At 43.7% G+C, this 15,320-nt stretch overlaps 1 protein-coding gene across 1 annotated transcript; it reads left to right on the forward strand.

Annotated features, from left to right (window-relative positions):
• The first annotated feature begins 9,838 nt into the window (after positions 1-9,838).
• Positions 9,839-13,720, forward strand: GPR65 (G protein-coupled receptor 65). The gene is made up of 2 exons (XM_038747718.1): positions 9,839-9,903; positions 12,296-13,720. The coding sequence occupies exon 2, from the start codon at positions 12,326-12,328 to the stop codon at positions 13,346-13,348; it is 1,023 nt and encodes a 340-aa protein (XP_038603646.1). The 5' UTR covers positions 9,839-9,903; positions 12,296-12,325; the 3' UTR covers positions 13,349-13,720.
• The last annotated feature ends 1,600 nt before the right edge of the window (positions 13,721-15,320 follow it).

Here is a 15,320-nt window from a genome sequence, read left to right on the forward strand (position 1 = left end):
TCATCTGTAAAAATGGGGATTAAGACTGTGATACCCCCCGTGGGCCAAACTGATCACCTTGTAGTCTCCTCAGTGCTTTGCACATAGTAAGTGCTTAATAAATGCCCTTTATTATTATTAAGAGAAGGGCGGCCTCGCAGAAGAAGGAGGGCCTAGGAGAAGGGGTGGGCGGCCCTCGGGGAAGGGATGGGCGGCCTCGCAGAAGAGGGGTGGCCTCGGGGAATGATAATAATAATAATTGCATTTATTTAGCGCATACGATGTGCAAAGCACTGTTCTAAGCGCTGGGGAGGTTACAAGGTGATCAGTGCTCTGCACACAGTAAGCGCTCAATAAATACGATTGAATGAATCAGGTTGTATCGGGGGGGCTCACAGTCTTAATCCCCATTTTACAGATGAAGTAACTGAGGCACAGAGAAGTTAAGTGACTTGCCCAGCGTCACACAGCTGACAATTGGCGGAGCCGGGATTTGAGCCCATGACCTCTGAACCCCAAGCCCGGGCTCTTCCCACTGAGCCTCGAAGAGAGGGGTGGCCTCGCATAAGAGGGGTGGCCTCGGGGAAGAGACGGATGGCCTCGCAGAATTGGGGGCGGGGGGGCTCGCAGAAGATGGGGGGCCTTGGGGAAGAGAAGGGCGGCCTCGAAGAAGAGGGGAGGGTCTTAAGGCGGACTAAGGGGAAGGGGCGGGCGGCCTCAGGGAGGACCACGAGAAGGTCTCAAGACGGGCCTAGGAGAAGGAACCCTCGGGACAGGACGGGCAGTCCGAAAGGGAACGCAGAGGCCCTTGCAAGCTATGCGTCCAGGATCGGGGCTGGTCGCCCACTCCCGACCTTTTCCTCCACGAGGCCTTCCTGGACTAAGCCCCACTTTCTCTCATCTCCCACTCCCTTCGGCGGCGCCCCGACTTGCTCCCTTTGCCCCTGCCCGGTCCCAAAGCCCCGCAGCACTTACCTGTAGACTGTGAGCCCGTTGTTGGGTAGGGATTGCCTCTGTTGCTGAATTGTACTTTCCTAATGCTTAGTACTGTGTTCTGCACACGGTAAGCGCTCAGTAAATACGATTGAATGAATGAATAGATCTGTCATTTTATTTATTTGTATTGATGTCTGTCTCCCTCCCTCTAGACAGTGAACTCGTTGCGGGCAGGGATTGTCATTCTTTATTGTTGTACTGTGCTATCCCAAGCACTTAGTATAGTGCTCTGCATGCAGTAAATGCTTAATAAATAAGATTGAAGGAATGAATTTTCCACATCCCATATAATAATAATAATAATAATAATAATGGCATTTATTAAGCACTATGTGCAAAACACTGTTCTAAGCGCTGGGGAGGTTACAAGGTGATTGGGTTGGCCCACGTGGGGCTCACAGTCTTAATCCCCATTTTACAGATGAGGTAACTAGGGCAGAGAAGTTAAGTGACTTGCCCAAAGTCACACAGCTGACAATTGGCGGAGTGGAAATTTGAACCCATGACCTCTGACTCCAAAGCCTGGGCTCTTTCCACTGAGCCACGCTGCTTCTCTATCTCATTCCTCAAAAAGTCATCCTTATCCTGCCTCTGACCCCAGAATGCCTTCCCCCTTCATCTACGACTCACCAACGCTCTCCCCACCTTCCAAACCTTATTAAAAGCATGTGTCCTCCAAAAGGCCTTCCCTGACATTTTTTTATGGTATTTGTTAAGCACTTACTACGTTCCAGGTACTGTTCTAAGTGCTGGGGTAGAGACAAGCTAATCAGGTTGGACACAGCCCCTGTCCCAAATGGACTGACAGTCTAAATCCCCATTTTCCAAATGAGAGAACAGACGCAGAGAAGTGAAGTGATTTGCCCAAGTTCACACAGCAGTCAAGGGGCAGACCTAGGATTAGAACCCAGGTCCTTCAAACTCCCAGGCCCATCCTCTCTCCATTAGGCCACACTTCTTCTCAAGCCCTCATTTCGTCTTCTCCCAGTCCCTTCTGCGTCACCCTTGCACCTGGATTTTCACCCTTTATGTAACCTTCCCTCAGCCCCACAGCACTTACATACGTAATCATAATTTATTTATATTAGTGTCTGCCTTCCCCTCTAGACTGTAAACTTGTGGGCAGGGACCGTGTCTACAAACGCTGTCATATTGTACTCTCCCAAGTACTTAGTCCAGTGCTCTATGCAGAGTAAGTGTACAATAAATACCATTGATAGATTGCAGTTTGTTCTTGCCGTTGGCGCCTAGTTACTGCACTGATTCCAGGAAGGCCAGAGGGCGCTTTCTCCAAGCCCCAGGCCAGAGGAGCCCCCTGTCCTCTCCCAGCCTTTTGTGGCATGATGTAGGGCCCGCACCCCTGGTGCCACTCATTGGCCTGCACTCTCCCTGCGGGTCCAGTCCAGCCTGGGGAAGGGCTGTGGCTCCCTTCCCACCCTACCGCCATATCATGGGAGCATCAGAGGACACACTAAAGTCAAAAACCGGGAGAGCCGCACCCTCCGTCCTTCCTGCCCAGGAAGCCCTCAACCCCGGTGTTGTTCTGGACTCCTCATTGTGTCTCAAGTCTCACGTTCATTCTCCTGCCAAATCCTGGTGGTTCTAACTACAGAAAATCTCTCTAATCCACCCCCTTCCTTTACACCCAAATAGCTTCCTCTTTGGAACAAGCTGTTCCAAAAGCACCCTGGCCTGGTGGATAAAGCAAGGGGTTAGGAGTGAGAAGGACCTGGGTTCTAATCCCTGATCCATCATTTCTTTGTGTGACTTTGGGTAAGTCACTGATGTTCCCTGTGGCTCAGTTACCTCATCTGTAAAATGGGTATTGACTGAGCCCTATATGGAACAGAGAGTGTGTCCAACCTGATAAATTTGTATCTACCTCAGCGTTTAGTAACAAATACCATAAAAAAAAGAAAGAAAGCCCTGATCGCATTGCAACTAGACTACTGGGCCTTCAGGGCTTCAAACCCTCCCCTTTCCAATCTATACTAACTTGGTACTGCAAGGATTATCTTCCTTGACTTCCCCAATCATCTCTCCATATCTTCAATCTTATAACCCAACAGTCATCATCAGCATTTTTTCTATCTACCTATACTCAGGCTCAGGACTTATGCATATGCATTTATTCAGTTGCACATTCAATTACCTATCGTGATACGTTTCTGTAAATTTTTTTTCCCTGTCTACCGCATTAGAATGCAAGATCCTTGTGGGCAGGGATGTATCACTTGCTCGTTTTGTAATCAATAAATCAATTGCATTTAATAAGCATTTACTGTCTGCAGAGCACTGTACTAAGCCCTTGGGAGAGTACAGTATAATAGAATTGGTAGACATCTTCCCTGCCTACAATGAGCTTATTGTCTAGAGACTGATTTGATTAATTCAGTCTGGCACACCTACCAACCCAAAGCTTCAATAGCTCTTCAAAGACTGAGAGATCTTGCCTTAAGATCCTTGTATGTATACAAGGATGATGGGAATCTAGGTGGGGGGGGTTGCACATCTGATCATAAGAAATCACTGAAAAATTTTTTTTCTTTTAGTTGTATTTGCACTTACTATGTGCCAAGCAACATGCTGGGGTAGATTCAAGCTAATCGAATTGGACGCAGTCCATGTTGCACATGGGGCTCACAGTCCCTGGCCCATATTGTTACTCACAGTCTTAATACCCATTTTACAGAGGAGATAAGTGTGGCACAGAGTAGTGAAGCAACTTGTCCAAGGTCACAGAGCAGACAAGCGGCAGAGCTGGGATTAGAACCCAGGTCCTCTGACTCCCAGGCCCATATTCTTGCCATTAGGCTATGCAGCTCTCCACGTCTTCAACAAATCTGAAATAAAATGACGTTGATTTTCTGCAAGATTATGCTTTGCCATTTGTTTCTTTTAGTTGATGAAGTTAGCACAACAAAGCAACTAAAAGTAGTATGTTCTTAAAGGGTATTTGCAAAACTATTTAAAAGTAGTTCAAATAAGCATCTACTGGCACTCTACAAACAGATGAAAAACTTACCTATGACAGTTTTTGTAATTGGACAATATGTGAGCTGGTCTGTTGCCTAAGGGGCTGTTTTGTTATTTCCACATTATCAAAGCACTTGGGGACTCATCCTTCTCACTTCTTCCAAAATCAGTATGAACATAACTTTAAACTCAGTTGCTTCTCCATACCTGTAATTTATTTCAGTATCTGGCTCCCCCATTAGATTATAAGATCCTTGAGGGCAGGGATCGTATCTACTAAGTCTAGTGTACTCTAGTATACTGCTTATGACAGTGCTCTTCACAGAGTAAGTACTCAATCGATTCTATTGATTGATTGACCTATGTGTTCCCGGGACATGTAGTCCTAGGCCTGGGAAATGGACTGTATTTCTAGGACTGTATATGCTAGAAACTCTAAGAATGGAGTAATCAACAGTGATATAGGTCAGACAGGAACAACTTAGCAACATGCATAACAGGGCCCTGTGCCTCCCCCACCCCCACTGTCATCATCATCAACAGTATTTACTCAGAGCCCACTAATGATAAACATACTGGTCCACAGATACTTATCAGGCCACCAGCAAGGGGTGTATGGTGTATTACCTGATCATATGCCTGAAATGTTAGAATACCTAAACCCCAAAAATGTGGAAGACAAAGATGAGAAGCGGGAAAAGGGGAGAAAAGCTGGACTTTTTTCTTCATTATTACTTTTTTTTAGGAAAATGGTTTTTTTTCCCAAATTCCAGTCAGGCAGCAGGACCGGAGTCCCTACTAGATTGGTGGCTTTGTAGCGTAGAGAGTTAGAGTTACTCCTCATGTCAGAGCTTTGCCTCCTTGGTGCAAGGATATTTGGCACCTTCTAGACTGTAAGCCCGCTGTTGGGTAGGGACCGTCTCTATATGTTGCCAACTTGTACTTTCCAAGCACTTAGTACAGTGCTCTGCACACAGTCAGTGCTCAATAAATACAATTGAATGATTGAATGAATGAATGGCACCTACTTTCCTCTCAGAATAAGACAGAGGCCTGTGGAGTGCTGACATTTGGATAATGTAACCAGATGTTAGAGAAGCAATGTGGCTCAGTGGAAAGAGCCCGGGCTTGGGAGTCAGAGGTCATGGGTTCTAATCCTGGCTTCACCACATCATCATCATCATCATCATCAATCATATTTATTGAGCGCTTACTATGTGCAGAGCACTGTACTAAGCGCTTGGGAAGTACAAGTACCACATGTCTGCTGTGTGACCTTGGGCAAGTCACCTAACTTCTCTGAGCCTCAGTTACCTCATCTGTAAAATGGGGATTAAGACTGTGAGCCCCACTTGGGACATCTAGATCACCTTGTATCCCCCCAGCACTTAGAACAGTGCTTCATACATAGTAAGCACTTAACAAATGCCATCATTATCATTATTATTAGATGTAGTAGTAGAGGAGTAAAGTTATTTATTGTATACCCATTGGGCATGATGCACTGTACCAAGTGCTTAGGAAATTATAGTCAATCAATCAATCAATCAATCGTATTTATTGAGTGATTACTGTGTGCAGAGCACTGTACTAAGCGCTTGGGAAGTACAAGTTGGCAACATATAGAGACAGTCCCTACCCAACAGTGGGCTCACAGTCTAGAAGGGGGAGACAGAGAACAAAACAAAATGTATTAACAAAATAAAATAAATAGAATAAATATGTACAAATAAAATAAATAAATAAATAAATAGAGTAATAAATACATACAAACATATATACATATATATAGGTGCTGTGGGGAGGAGAAGGAGGCAAGGCGGGGGGAATGGAGAGGGGGAGGAGGGGGAGAGGGGGCTCAGTCTGGGAAGGCCTCCTGGAGGAAGTGAATTCTCAGTAGGGCCTTGAAGGGAGGAAGAGAGCTAGCTTGGTGGATGTGTGGAGGGAGGGCATTCCAGGCCAGGTGGATGACGTGGGCCAGGGGTCGACGGCGGGACAGGCGAGAATGAGGCACTGTGAGGAGATTAGCGGCAGAGGAGTGGAGGGTGCGAGCTGGGCTGTAGAAGGAGAGAAGGGAGGTGAGGTAGGAGGGGGCGAGGTGATGGAGAGCCTTGAAGCCAAGAGTGAGGAGTTTCTGCCTGATGTGTAGGTTGATTGGTAGCCACTGGAGATTTTTGAGGAGGGGAGTAACATGCCCAGAGCATTTCTGGACAAAGACAATCCAGGCAGCGGCCTGAAGTATGGGTTGAAGAGAGGAGAGACAGGAGGATGGGAGATTGGAGAGGAGGCTGATACAGTAATCCAGACAGATAGGATGGGAGCTTGAATGAGCAGGGTAGCGGTTTGGACGGAGAGGAAAGGGCAGATCTTGGCAATGTTGCGGAGGTGAGACCGGCAGGTTTTGGTGACAGCTTGGATGTGAAGTATGTATGTAACTGAATACAGTTACACTGACTGAATACTGTGAATACTGTGAATCCTGTCTTGGATGTAACTGAAGTATGAGACACATTCCCTCTCCACAAGGAGCTTACACACAAAGAGGGGATTCAGACATGAAAGTATTTACAAATAGTCAGAATAAATAAGTTGACTCTCAGTTGACCTTACATATAAATATACATAACTGCTGGGAAAGTTTAAATAACTATGTAAATACTAGAGAAGTGGCTGACAGGTTGATGGAGGAAATGAGTCTTCAGTAAAGCTTTGAAGGTGGAGAAAATAACTGTCTGTCAGACATGAAGAGGAAGGGCGTTCCAGGCCAGAAGCAGGATGTGTCAAGGGGTTGATGACAAAAATAGATTATCTCAAGATACGGTGAGTAGATTGGCACCAGATGAGTGAAGTGTATGGGCTTGATTGTAGTAGGAGAGCAGCAATACAAGATAGGAGATGGCAAGGTGAAGGGGGCAAAGTGATCTAGTACTTTAAAGACAATGGTAAGGAGGTTCTGTTTGATGCAGAGGTGGATGGGCAACCTTGAAGAGTGGGGGAAACATGGACTGAACGTTTTTGTAGAAAAATGATCTGGGCAGCAGAGTGAAGTACGGACTGGATTGGGAAGAGACAGGAGGCAGGGTGGACAGCAAGGAGGCAGGATAGGATAAGTGTTCGGATAAACATGGTAGCAGTTTGGATGAAGAGGAAAGGGTGGATTTTAGCAATGTTGTGAAGGTTAACCTACAGGATTTGGTGATAGATTAAATATGTGGATTGAATGAGTGAGACAAGTCAAAGATAACACCAAGGTTACAGACCTATGAGATAGGAAGGATGGTGGTGCCATCCACGGTGATGGGAAAGTCAGAGGAAGGACAGGGTTTGGGTGGGAAGATCAAGTGTTCTGTTTTGGACATGTTAAGTCTGAGGTGTCAGGAAGACATGCAAGTGGAAATGTCTTGAAAGCAAGAGGAAATGTGAGACTACAGAGAGAGAGAGAGCAAGAGATGAGGGCTGGAAACATAGACTTGGGAATCGTTCACAAAGAGGTGGTTAGTTGAAGCCATGGGAGCAAATCAGTTCTCCAAAGGAGTGAGAGTAGCTGAAGAATTGAAGGGGACCCAGAACCGAACCTTGAGGGATTCCCCCAGTTAAGGGGTGGGAGGCAGAAGAGGAGCCCATGGAAGAGACTGAGAATGAGTGGCCAGAGAAAGGAGGAGAAACAGGAAAGGACAGTGTCAGAGAAGCTGAGGCTGGATAAAATTTCCAGGAGAAGGGGGTGGTTGACTGGGTTGAAGGCAGCTGAAAGGTCACAGGATGGGAAGGAGTCATCAAAGGGTGAGAGGTTAAAGATAACATAGAGGGTGGAGAGGAGAGTGGGAATAAGTGCTTTGAGGAGCTGAGAGGTACAGATGGAGGGAGTAGATTTAAAGAGCAGGAAGGAGACCTCCTCGGAGAAACAGCAAGAAAGCAATGAAAAAGAATGAAATGGAAAGAGCACAGGCCTCAGAGTCAGAGTTCCTGATTTCTAATCCCAGCTCCATCATTTGTCTGCTGTGTGACCTTGGGGAAGTCCCTTCATGTCTCTCTGCCTCAGTTACCTCATCTGTTAAATGGGGAATAAGATTGTGAGCCCCTTGTGGGTCATAGACTGTGTACAACCTGATCAGCTTGTATCTACCCCATTGCTTAGTACAGTGCCTGATGCACAGTAAGCACTTAATAACATAAAAAAAGCAGGAGAAGGAAGGGAATGGTGGGGAAGAGGTGGGAGAATTTAAGGGAATTCACTTATGACAACTTTGACTTCACTAATAAAGTAGATAGTAAGTTGGGAAGGGTAGTCATATAATTTGGGGCTCCATCTCACCACCCAAAAAGCATTTCTCCCAGTGGCAGAAGGGAATCTTTCAGACACACTGGTGATGGCAGTAGCAGTCAACTGAGAGCAAGAGATGGAAGAAGCTGCCACTACCATCAGCAGCACTCAGTTGTTCTGGCTTATCCTGGGGTAGGGTAGCAATAGACATTTCCAGGTCAGCTGGAACTACATGTTTCCAGTCACACCAGAAATCCCTTTTTATACACAGTCCCAACTCCACCTCACCTAAAGTGATCAGAATTCTGGGTATCTTGAAGACAGCATATCCGGTTATGGAAATATCTATTTCTGCTATGGTGTTAATGTCTTAGCTTATCCTTGATCCTAATTTGAAGAAATTCTAAATACTTTGGCTATACATATCCAGGAACTGAGAACTTACTGCATTTTGACATGTGGTTGGACGAATGGACGAATTTCATGAAGAAAACTGGTTCAGGTAACAACTCAGGGATTTTTGCTGCAGTGGTTAATTTCCATGCTTTCTGGTAAGTTCTCAACAGTCTGTCAGAGCTTATCAAGAAAATCACCAGGAACTGCTTTGTTTTGAAACAGGCATGTAAAAAGGAGTAAGCTGTTTAAATCAATTCCAATCAATCATATTTATTGAGTGCTTACTGTATGCAGAGCACTGTGCTAAGCGCTTGGGAGCTTACAGTATAACAGAGTTGATAGACATGTTCCTTGCCCACAGTGAGCTTCCTCCTGAAGCACATAGTTAAGCGCTTAATACCATTATTATTATTATTATTATTAAGCACTTGAAAGAATACATTATAACAATACGACAAACACATTTCATGCCTACAATGAACTTACAGTCTAGAGGAGGGGAAGACAGACATTACTATAATGAGTAAATTACAGATATGTACATAAGCTGTGGGTCCATGAGGGCAGATGAATAAAGGGAGCAAATCAGGGCAACACAGAAGAGAGTTGAAAAAAATGAAAAGAGGGCTCAGCCAGGGAAGAGCTTTGTGTGCAGAACACCTATATGAAGTGCTAGAAGAGTACAATATAACTGAGTTGGCAGACACCTCCCCTGCCCATGAGGAGCTGCCTCTGGTATAAATTTCAGGTTAACCCTGAAAGCTAATCCTTGCTGGGACAAATAGATTCTACCCCCTTATTTTCTCTGATGCTGAAGTATTTCATCCTAAAATGTATAAGTGCAAATGAATTATCACATGAAACTTACTTGTTCCATAGAGTAGAAATTAATGTCTTTCTAGCTTAAACCCATTTGGTTCGAAGAAAGCCAAATTTACAGAACTGCTGGTCTGAGATTGCACCAAGCAGTCTATTGGATTTTGCTGGGATTATTTGAATAGTATGGATTTTCCTTATTTAGGAAGTTTGCTAGAGAAAGAGAAAGAGAGAGAGAGATACCAGCAAAGTTCTACAGAATTGACCCAAAATGATTCAATGTGATAAATAAAATAAAATTTTGTAACACTTTTCCAGACGTTTCATTTTTCTTATCAAACCATGCTTCCTCATTGCTTTTTTTTTAAAGCAAGTTGTTGTAATTTCCTGCTGCCTGCCCAGACGGCAGTTTCTGTTCTTGAAAGCAAGCAGATTTACTAAACTCCTCAACTGAAAATGCTGCTTCCCTGAAACCCCTGGTAAGACTAATAAAATGAATAAGGTTGGGGAGAGAGGCATAGATTGTAGGTTATATTTTGATTCTTTGCAGTAATTTTAGCATTGGTAATTTAAAAATGCTGATGTAGACTGTGATATTAAAATCTGGCAACTGATAATGAAGAAAAATATACCGGAAATTTTCTCTCTCATGAACGGAGGTGAGGTGAACAGGCTGGGTTTTAAAACCAATTTAAAATTGCCTAGGGAAAATCTCTACTCAGGGATGAGCAAACAGTTCATAATTTTGATGTATTGACAAGTTCCTCCTCTAGAGTTTATTTAAATTTAGGAGAGGCTTTGTGTTCTAAAAGAAAGATCACTAGTTTGGAGGGTCAGAAGAGATTACTGTATCTTACATCAACTTAGTTTTTGTACCTGGGACTCAGCTTCCCATCTGTAAAAATTGTCTAGTAATATATTTCAATTACTTTGCATAATAACTATTGTATAAATGTGAATTTTTAAAAAAAAAATCAGTGGATTCTTAAAATGGGTGAAAATTACAGTACTCAGTCCATTGCCCTGCTCCCACTTGGGGGTGTGAGGGTGTGGGGGTGTGTGGGGTGTGTGTGTGTGTGTGTGTGTGTGTGTGTGTGTGTGTGTGTGTGTGTGTGTGTGTGTGTGTGTGTGTGATATTTTCCATTGTTAATAACAGCGGCATTTTAAATTTGATATTTTAACATTCTATATGTTTGTCTCTCCCTTATATTGTTCACTTCTCATGGACAAGGGTCATGTGTTTTATTGCCTTTTATAATTTATCTAATACTTAGTATTTTCTACTGCCCTGAACAAAGTGGGCACTTAACCTTGGTAATGACAATAATGATGATATTTACCACATAACTACTTATTATGTGCACATCCCTGTCTCACAAGGAGCTCATAGTATGAGAGACACGTACACACATACACACACAAATGCAGAGAGAGAAAGAGAGAGAGAGGGAGATCCAGTATTTTATCCCCATTTTACAGTTGAGGAAGCTGAGGCACAGGAAGATTAAAGGACTCACCCAAGATCCCTGAGACTAGAAAGCAAGTCTCCTGACTCACATTTCTGCCCTAATTATTTTTGTTATATTTCATTCATTGCAGATTAAAATCATATTTAAGGAGAAATAAAGTCAGGGCTGAAAGAAATTTCCATATTTTTATCCAACCAGCCATTTCTAGGTTGAAAGATTAGGCTTAATTCTGCCTAGATTAAAAATGATAGCCTTTTCAAGATCTATGTTTACTATATTTACTGCTCAAAGATGATGTTCTTAACAGTGAGGCTGGACAAGTATGATTGCAGAGTCTATGTCCGAACCCTGGGCACACAAGGCACCCAACTGTCCCTGTCCCTCAGGAGGGGGAAGGGGGAGAGAAAGCTCTTCTGAATCTTTGAAAAGAACAATATCTCTGGACCAGTTCGCACAGAACAGTCACCCAGCTCATCTTTGAAGTTTCAACATAAACAGATGGCATTCATTCGTAGGAATGGTGTGACTTAGTCGACAGAACACAGGCCTGGGAGTCAGAAGGACCTGGGTTCTAATCCTCGCTCCTCCACGTGTGCTGTGTGACCTTGGGCAAGCCACTTCACTTCTGCTTCAGTTACTTCATCTGTAAAATGGGATTAAGAGTAAGAGCCCCATGTGGGACAGGGACTATGTCCAACCTGAATAAGTTGTATATATCCCAGCGCTGAGAACCATGCTTCACACATAGTAAGCACTTAATACCATTATTATTATTATTATTCATTCAACCACATTTAAGTTCTTACTGTGTGCAGAGCACTGTACTAAATGCTTGGGAAAGTACAATACTAACAATAAACAGTGACATTCCCTGCCCACAATGAGCTCAGTCTAGATGTAAGGAGAAAGACATCAATACAAATAAATAAAATTACAGATACATACATAAGTGTTGCGGGGCTGGGAGCGGGAAAGAACAAAGAGAGCAAGTCAGGGTGATGCAGAAGGGAGTGGGAGATGAGATAGAACGGGACAGTCTGGGAAGACCTCTTGAAAGAGATGTGCTTTCAGTAAGGCTTTGAAATTGGGGAGAGTCATTGACTGATGGATTTGAGGAGGGAGGGCATTCCAGGCCAGAGGCAGGACATGGGCCATGGGTTGGCAGCGAGACTGGTGAGATTGGGGCACAGTGAGAAAGCTAGCACTAGAGGAGCAAAGTATGCGGGCTGGGTTGTAGATGGAGTGAAGCATGGTGAGGTAGGAGGGGGCAAAATGATGGATTGCTTTAAAGCCAATAGTGAGGAGCTTTTGTTTGATATGGAAGTGGGCATATTTTCTTATGGGTCTCCAAGCAAGTGAAAGCCAACAATGAGCCAAAGCTTTGTTTCTCTCCTGCTTCTAGGAAATTACTTCCACAGCCACGTTTAAAGCAATGGGGAATTCCACCTCTCAGATATCTCGTTCTTCTCACTGTGCTAATGAACAATATCAGCTGGACTCCTACTTGTTTCCAATTATTTACATCATCGTGATTGTAATCAGTGTTCCCGCTAACATTGGATTTCTATGTGTGTCCTTACGGCAAATGAAGAAGGAAAACGAGTTGGGTGTTTACCTTTTCAGCCTATCTTTAGCAGATCTTTTGTATTCAGTGACTTTGCCTCTGTGGATCCATTATACTTGGAATGGAGATGACTGGGTATTCGGTGCCACCACGTGCAAAGCCAGTGCTTTTTTGATGTATGTGAACTTTTACAGTAGCTCTGCATTCCTTACCTGCATCTCTGTAGATCGATACCTAGCCGTAGTCTTTCCCCTGCAATTTTCCTACCTCCGGACAAGAAGAATAGCCATCTATGTCAGCATAACAGTCTGGGCAATAGAATTACTATTCAACTCAAAGATTTTGTGGGAAAATGATATGTACATTGAAAACTGCCAAGATGCCACCAACTATACTCTGTGCTATGACAAATACCCTTTAGAAATCTGGCAAGCTAATCTAAACATCTTCAGGACCTTTACAGGGTTTGGGATCCCTTTAGCCATAATGATGTTTTGTAATCATAAAGTGTATCGAGCTATAGTGGGCAATCAAGCCACAGACAACCACGAAAAGAAGAGGATTATAAAACTGCTCTTAAGTATCAGCTTGACTTTCCTCCTATGCTTCACCCCCTTCCACATCATGTTACTGATTCGCAGTATTGGGGAACGAAACAATCAGAGTTTTGGCAAGCACATGTTCAAACCGTACAGAATCACAGTTGCCCTGACAAGTTTAAACTGTATCGCTGATCCAATTCTCTACTGCTTTGTGAGTGAAACAGGGAGATCAGATATGTGGAATATTTTTAAATACTGCAGCAATAAGCAGCAATGTAATATGTGCATACCAAAAGATTCCTCATTTTCTAGGTCAACAAAGAATACCGAATTAGAGATTGAGCACTGAATTAAACGGAATATTTATCAAAGCACTGAGTTCCACAATATCAGAATGGGACTTAAAACTAAAACGATAGGTTTTTTTTTAACCTCTTGAAGTTTTTCTCCTAGGCTGTCCAAGTCCTACAGAATACCACACATACAACAGACAATCACAGAATGATAGTCATGAGGATAATTATAAAAATTCAGACTGTTAGGCTGAGGAAAATAAATGCAATATCATGTGTCCAAAAGGGCCTAGATTGTACACTACAGTGATAGCACTGTAGGCATTTGGTAGGACCAGGTGAAGAGAACATCTGGGCCTTTGACAAAGTGGAAGAGATTCATGACTCTTAATCCCACTTGCTGAAATAAAACTTGTCCCTTTTCTAAATCTAAGATCCTGTTGGATTTGATTTTTCAGGCTGCACTATCTGGGCAGCTTTCATGGAGGAGTAATTTTGAAGGAAAGGAGTGCAATGTCAGCTGAGAGAATGCAAAGGTTTGGAGGTGGACCATTGTGGGTCAGGGACAATGTATACCTTTGCTTCCTTAAAGATAAAAGCATGAGCCAGGATATGGCAGGAGGATGAAGCAGGTAGGTATGGGGGAACCAGTAGGTTCAGAGCCCTGAAGTAATGGAATAGAATTTTAATTTGAGTATTCATTATTTTTAATTATTGTGCAAGGTTCTCCTCATAATATCTTAAAGGGGCCCCAGCAAAGGTGAAAGTGAACAAGAACTTCATTGGACCTATGTTTCAGATCAAAAAATAAGTTCTGGAATGAGTATTCATAGGAATTTTTCAGAGGACCTAAGTCTTGCTCCTCATGCTCCTCAAGCCTCCTACGGGGGCTTGCAGAGAGTGAGATTTGCCATGAATGGTGTGTTGGAGTTTGGGATTGGAAATGCTTTCGAGAAATACAAGATGGGCAGTGGGCAGTTGCTCTACAGCCAGACCCAACTCCACCCCTACCCACAAACAACCCCTCCCTGCCCCCCGATCTGTCCGGGTATCGCTATCCCACTGACACTCCTAATCCCTGCTCCCCCTTCTAGACTGTGAGCCCGTTGTTGGGTAGGGACCGTCTCTATATGTTGCCGACTTGTACTTCCCAAGCACTTAGTACAGTTCTCTGCACACAGTAAGCACTCAATAAATACGATTCAATGAATGAATGTGCCTTTTAGGATGTAAAGACAGAGTGCTTTGGGTATGAGGGGGAAAGGTGCAGAGAGAGATAAGAGTCCCTTAGACTTTCTGTCTCTTGCCCAATGGACAACTCCAATCCCAACTCTCCCCATAACATTGCCTCTCTGATTTTTATCCTGGTCCTTGTGTTAATAATAATAATAATAATACCTATGTACCAAGCATTGTTCTAAGCAGTGAGTTAGATATAAGTTAATCAGATTGGACACAGTCCCTGCTCCACATGAGGCTCACACTCTTAATCCCCCGAGAAGTTAACTGACTTGCCCAAGGTCACAAAGCAGACATGTGGAAGAACTGGAAATAGAACACAGGTTCTTCTGACTCCCAGGCCTGGGCTCTATCCACTAAGCCAATTTGGGCCATCCCATGGCAACACAACATTATACATAGTGTGCCATCCTGTGACACAACATTATACCCAGTGCTCCTTGCCTAATTGTGTGTGATGATACATGTGTCTTTTCAGTGGCCACCTTAGTTCCTGGTCTTTCATCAGGTAAGAATTTATTTATTTATTAATTTATTTTTACTTTCACCCCTGGATCAGTAACTGGGCTCACATGGGAGAGAAAACATCTCCTCTTTCTGTGGGGATAGATAGGTCTCTTAAGGGGATAATCACTCTGTATCCACTGGAAATCCATGGCTGCTAGTAAAATCGTTTTCCTCCACCCATTGTACAGGAAATCCTGCTGGAGAGCAGAGTGGGAGAACAACCAGAGCCAGGCCAGAGAATCATAAGTCACATTGGGCTGCTACAAGGCCTTCATACCCATG

This window comes from Tachyglossus aculeatus, chromosome 1, assembly GCF_015852505.1.
Source record: "Tachyglossus aculeatus isolate mTacAcu1 chromosome 1, mTacAcu1.pri, whole genome shotgun sequence".
Taxonomy (NCBI): Eukaryota; Metazoa; Chordata; class Mammalia; order Monotremata; family Tachyglossidae; genus Tachyglossus; species Tachyglossus aculeatus.

What these genes read in the sequence shown, in the direction of transcription:
- GPR65 (XM_038747718.1), top strand. Translation starts at nt 12,326, where the DNA reads ATGGGGAATTCCACCTCTCAGATATCTCGTTCTTCTCACTGTGCTAAT.